The 6,000-nt window shown below is 37.0% G+C and overlaps 1 protein-coding gene across 1 annotated transcript in view; it reads right to left on the bottom strand.

Moving 5' to 3' along the window:
• The window catches only part of Spta1 (spectrin alpha, erythrocytic 1), an 86,433-nt gene that overhangs the window by 59,981 nt on the left and 20,452 nt on the right, over positions 1-6,000 (bottom strand). The window contains exons 16-18 of the mRNA XM_008840868.1: positions 5,251-5,432; positions 2,223-2,466; positions 1,307-1,429 (exon numbers count right to left, since the gene is read on the bottom strand). Of these exons, the coding sequence (XP_008839090.1) occupies positions 1,307-1,429; positions 2,223-2,466; positions 5,251-5,432 (549 nt within the window). The remainder of the gene's footprint in view (positions 1-1,306; positions 1,430-2,222; positions 2,467-5,250; positions 5,433-6,000) is intronic.

Here is a 6,000-nt window from a genome sequence, read left to right as displayed (position 1 = left end):
AGAAGAAAAAAAAGAAACATTAGATAGGTTTCATAAGAAATGTTACTAGGAGTATTACCAGGAATAAAGATGATTATTTCATAATGGAAAGATGAAATTCATAAGAAAGACAACCTCAAGTATATGCATATAACACATTTTCATAATGCATAAAACAAAAATTGGTAAGAGTATAAGAAAAAAGAAAAAAATCACACCTACAGTCAGAGATTTCGAGAAACAAGCCACAGCTTTCTATGGCAACACAGGACTTCAACTGCTAACTCCAAATGGGGAAGAATTTCATTGGTTTGAATAAATCAGTCGAGATCTGAACATTTTCTCAGCAAGTGTATTTTACCCTACACCTTTGAAAACTGGATACTAATGGGCAGAAATAGATTCTTCAGTCAATAGAGAGAAAAATGTCAATGTGACCCTGAATTGCTTACTTCACATCTGGTGTATGACACCCAGATCTGAATGTCTTGTTTAAAAAGAAGTTTCAGGCTGGGGTGTGGTGGTACACACCTTTAGTACCAGCACTAGGGAGGCAGGGGCAGGCTGATCTCTCTGAGATCAAGGCTAGCCTGGTCTACCTAGTAAGTGCCAGGCCAGCTGGGGCTACAGGGAGACCTTATTTCAAAAAGACAAAAATAAATAAATAAATAAATAAATAAATAAATAAATAAATAAATAATAGAAGTTTCTAGGGTCAGACATGGTAGCACAGGGCTTTAATCTCAACACTTGGGAGGCAGAGGCAGGCAGATTTCTGTGGAATCAAAGTCAATCTGGTCTACAAAGCAAGTTCCAGGACAGCTGGGTCTACAGGGAGACACTGACTCAAAAAGAATAAAAAAGGAATCTTCTAAGTATGGGAGACTCAGGATGCTAAGAATCACTGAAGCTACATAAAGTGAGAAATTAAATAAATGACACTATTTTTTACCATGTTAATATAAGAAGACCCTGGGAAGCCAAGTCTTCACAGATCTGGAAGGTCCAATATGGGAAAAGGACTGTCACAAGGCTATGGTATTTAGATTTTGAATTCTATAACTTCTACAGAGAAGAACATTGATAATGTGGTTAAAGTCATTTCATTGCAATAATTTATAATAAATATTTATAATAAATAGAGAGGACTTAGTCAAGATATGGGATTTGCATACTGATCTATGAGAAGTAGCCAAAGGACATTCCTTCACCGAGTTGGAAAATGAATCCCAGCTATTGGTAAAACACCCTTTAAAGTCTTATATTATTCAAACTTCTTCCCTCACCATAGTGAGGTTTTAGCCAACTCAATCCAAATCATGCATACCTTCCTCTACCATTTTGTTCCCCCTTTCTGTTATCACTTGGATGCGTGGCTCATGGCTGGCAATGTCTGCCAAGATGACTTCATGTCTGTTCAGAAGATTCTTGGCTGCCACCAAGTCCTTGCCTACAGAGAAAAAGAACATCAAGGTTTGGGATTATCCCTCTGTAGTGTATGGAAAGAGCTCATAAAATATGCCTCACTCATTGTCCAATAGATGACTAATGAGAATTTCTTCTGTATTCGTCCCTGCAACCTTACCATGCTTAACCTTGCTTCCTTCCAAACTTTCTTTTCCTATATTCCCATTAAAGCCTCTCTCCAGATACTCTATGCTAGTTTATTCACTAAGACTCAGAGTTCTTAACAAAGTTTTCCTAGATGAATCCCTCTATGGTCCTTCACAGATGTTTCTGATATATCTGAATAAAGCTGTGCTATATTTATATGTGCTTATTCTGTACATCAGTGTAACTGTCCATTAATGAGCTAATAAGTTCTAAAATGTAAGACAATTGTACATTGACTATCTTACATTTTCTTCTTTGTGATCAGTCAGATAGTTCTAATGGGGTTACCAATATCCCAGACAAAACTACTTGGTACCTCAAAGATTAACCATTCACTCTCAGTAAGAAATCTTCACAATAACAAGTTTTAGATCTAGGAGCAAAACAATCTAAATATACCAGATCTTCCCAGAGGCCCCAAATTCATGTCATTGATCAGGTCTAGTTCTGTAAGGTGAATTTGTTGACATGATTTAAAAACATGTATGGAGGTTTTGAAAGATCTTCATGAGTTCAAGGTAAAAGAGATGAGATGAAACTTTTACTCCCATGTGCTTGTTTCCCGGATCTCTCAGTCAATCTGAAGACTGTTCCTGTCTGAAGGCCCAGCTTGCTCAAGCTGTACTAACCAAGAAAGGTGGAGGTGGCTGAGGGCTCCGTCTCCTGGATCCACGCCTCCTCATCTTCTGAGTCTCTGCAAATCTGCTGTAGACGGAGCAGGTCAATGAGCTTCTTCTTCCGAGTAGCCAGTGGCTTTTTCAAAGCTTCAAACTTGGACACCAAGGATTCTTGCCTTGCACGCATGTCCCCAGCGTTGGGATGGGCTATTTCTTCAAAGTGTGCAGCCATGTCTGTGAGGGTGTCCACTTGATCCTGAGGGAGAAAGTCAATGTATGACAAGAAAGCACATGACTTATTATGAACGGCCAAGATTTCCAAGTGCTGTGAGAAGTGGGGGAAATGGGAGAATTCGCTCCCACCGATACATGTTAGGATGTCTAATTATATAAGTAAAGCACAGTGGGAAGGGTCATTTTAATGAAGATAATTTCATCAACTTCTTTTACAGGAAGCCATTTTCAAACCACATTCATATGGACAAAATACTTCCAGGCAAATCAGAACTATGGTACTTTAATGGGCAATACTCTTAAGTTGCAGACCCGAGGGGAAAAAGTGGAAGGTTTTCAATCTATGTTCCCATTCTAGATACTTCCTCTCTATTTGAGATGAGCTACATTTGCAAATAAGAAAATACCTGGCGATGTTAAGCTTCTTTTCTTTTTATAACAGTAACGACAGCTATCAGATGAACTGAGGTATTGCAAAACAAAATGTCAGAACCTCAGGAGATGCAAAAGAACTGAATTTGATGCCATAATTGTCTGCATTTGCTCATGTCCGCCTAATCAAGATGCTGAAGTGAGATTGAACAGACCTCCTAGAAATAAAATTCTGCTTACAAGCTTTTATGTTAAAATAAATATGAGATGAATTTGGCTTTCATTAAGAGAGGCCTAATAAAACGTGGTACCAAGGAATTTGCTTGGATTTTCTCTGTGGAGAGGTACATTATTCACAAGAGAAGTTCTTCAAGAAGCAGAGAAGACCAAGCATTGGTTTTAGTCTGTACCGTCATCCACTGCTCCATGGGTAAAAGATTTACTCTACTTCTCTATAATTTGGATGAAAACAGTGATAATCAACAGTCTCAAGGAATATATTCATTTCTTCATAAAGAATTCTATAATTCACATTGAATTAAAATAAAACCTAACATTAGTTAAAATTTTCTCATTTCTAAGGGTACTTTGAATAACACTGGAATAGTATAAAAGAGTGATTTAAAATTCATCATCCTAATCATCATTAAAATCCATCATCAGTATCATCAGCATCAACATAGTCATAGAACCATTGTTCTTTTTGGAAGTTCTTACATAGTGCAGAAGAGCCAGGTTAGGGAGAGAGGAGAACTAGTTCGATTTCTGGCTACCAGCCTTTTTGAATTTGACCTTGTGAAAGCTTTTTCATCTGTTTTGATTGTAGTTTCCTAATCTTTGGGATGAAGACACTAAAGATATTTATCATCTAAAATTTACTTTTTAAGTATGATTTCTTAACCTTTAATCCTCCTAGGAGAAAAAAATTCTTGGTTATAAAACAGTCTAACTTTCCCCAAAGAAGTCCCGCACATGTTTCTTGAGAGTTTACATCTTTTTCAAGATGTCTTCTTTTGATTAATTTTAAATAAAAAATAAATATTTAAATAAGAATGTAAACAAATCTTTTACTTTCTTTAAAAATGTGCTAACGTTTCTTCCTCTATATAGATTTCAAGGCCAACTTTGTTTAATTTCTATACTTCTAGCCTCTTACTTAATTTAAAACCTTTTATAAGCCAGTATAAATATTTTTTTCTTTTCATGTAGGTTATTTTTGTTTTTATTTTCAAACCAGAGAAACAAAACAGTAGATATTACATTTGTGCACTTTGAGAGGATAGATTAGTAGGGCCATAGAGAGAACAACAGAAACAGTTTTGTATTACAGCTAGGACTTCTGGGTAAGAAATTAACTCAGCTTGAAGTCTCCAAAAACTCACAGTATCCATATGTCAGAAACTTACTGGATGCATTTATCTTAAATCTATTTCTTTAAGATTCATTTTTATTTATGTGTATGTGCCTATGTCTGTATGAGTGTATGCTCTGTGTGTGTGTGTGTGTGTGTGTGTGTGTGTGTGTGGGGTGTGTGTGTGTGTGTGTGTGTGTGTGTGTGCCTGTGGAGGTCAGACAAGGGCATTGAATTCCCTGGAGCTTGAGTTACAGGCAGTTGTGAGCTGTTCAAACGTGTGAGTGCTAGCAACGGAACTCAGGTCCTCTACAAGAGCAGCACCTGTTCTTAATTGCTGAGTCATTTCTCCAGCCCTACATTTATCTTAAAAAACAGTCCACTGAGATATTAGGATGAATAATCCTGAAGTTAGGAGTCTGATTGGTATCATCGCTCTAACCCCATTGTTAATGTTTTCTGTGACTTTACATCTGGCTTGTAATATTCTTAAAAATGATTGGTATGATCATAACAAATGATTGGTCATAATGTAGAATATCAGAATGGGAAAACTGTATTTTATAGGTAATCATAGTGGACAAAATAATATGAAATGAACTACAAATGAGATTATAAAATGTGAGTGGGCAGACTCTTCAAAACCTAGGATTCTAGCCTTTAAACCCAGCAGTCGGAGGCAGAGGCTGGAGGATCTCTGTGAGGTCGTGGCCAGTCTGGTCTACATAGTGAGATCCAAATGGGCTGGGGTTATGGGAGACCCTGTGAAAACAAAACAAAACAAAACAAAACAAAACAAAACAAAACAAAAACAGCAAAAGAAACCCTAGCATTCTAGACTGAGAGTACTGTATAATATTGAGAAGGTTCAATAAGGGCTCATAAGTTAACAGTTTCCAACAAAAGGTGATGAAGAGAATGAGAAAATTGGAGGCAATATTGGTAAGCAGCTCACCGACTAAAATATTGAAAAATTCCCCTTAGTTTTTGATCCATTAATAGTAACAATAAAAGCTACACATTTTGAGTCTGCTCAGAGAGTATATCCAATTCTTTATGATCAGCAAAAAGCTAATGACAAACCTGACGATCAGTCACAGCCGACTCCAGGAGGCCGTGCTTCCTGAGTAGATTCTGTACATCAGCTAGTCCTTTCCCATAATCCTCAGAGGAAACCTGCTGCTTGGCCTCCTCCAGCCAGCGCTTCAGGTCTTCAGCATTGTTTTCGAACTGTAGCTGCTGATTAGCTTCATACAACTGGGTCCCTGGGAGACGACATTAGGGAAAGGATGTTAGTAGTTACAGGTGTTCCAATGTATACTGTAGTATTCCTTCTTTCAACTTAAAAAGAAATACATTTTGATATCCCAGAGGGAAAATTAGGATAGCTGTCTCACGTATCAGCACAAAAGCATTCATTTTAAGTTAGCAGAATTCTAATGATATTTGGTTTTAAAATACAGAGATGCTATCAAAGTATGGATGCACAGTGAGTTACATTCTCTGGTGACATCTCTGCTATGTCATATCCCAGATGTCTCAGGCACATCTATGTCATTTGATTCTCTTTATTCAGACCTGTCTTTAAATAGGATTCAAACCCAAACATCACTTTTTTCTAAGAGAAGCATAAATTGTGGGGTCAGCTCAGTTTGAAATTTGTAGGTTTTTTTTTGAATATGGCTAGTTTATTATTGTGTGTTTTTCACCACAAAACCATAATATTATCTTCTAGAAAATAACCTGATTATTCCCATTACATTTCACTACATTCTTCATTCTTTGACCATGTATGTATTTGTGTTATTAGTCCTCCAGAGTTGCTGTCTTTCC

This window comes from Nannospalax galili, unplaced genomic scaffold (genome assembly GCF_000622305.1).
Source record: "Nannospalax galili isolate Female #2095 unplaced genomic scaffold, S.galili_v1.0 scaffold579, whole genome shotgun sequence".
Taxonomy (NCBI): Eukaryota; Metazoa; Chordata; class Mammalia; order Rodentia; family Spalacidae; genus Nannospalax; species Nannospalax galili.
This window is presented reverse-complemented; position numbering and strand designations above follow the sequence as displayed.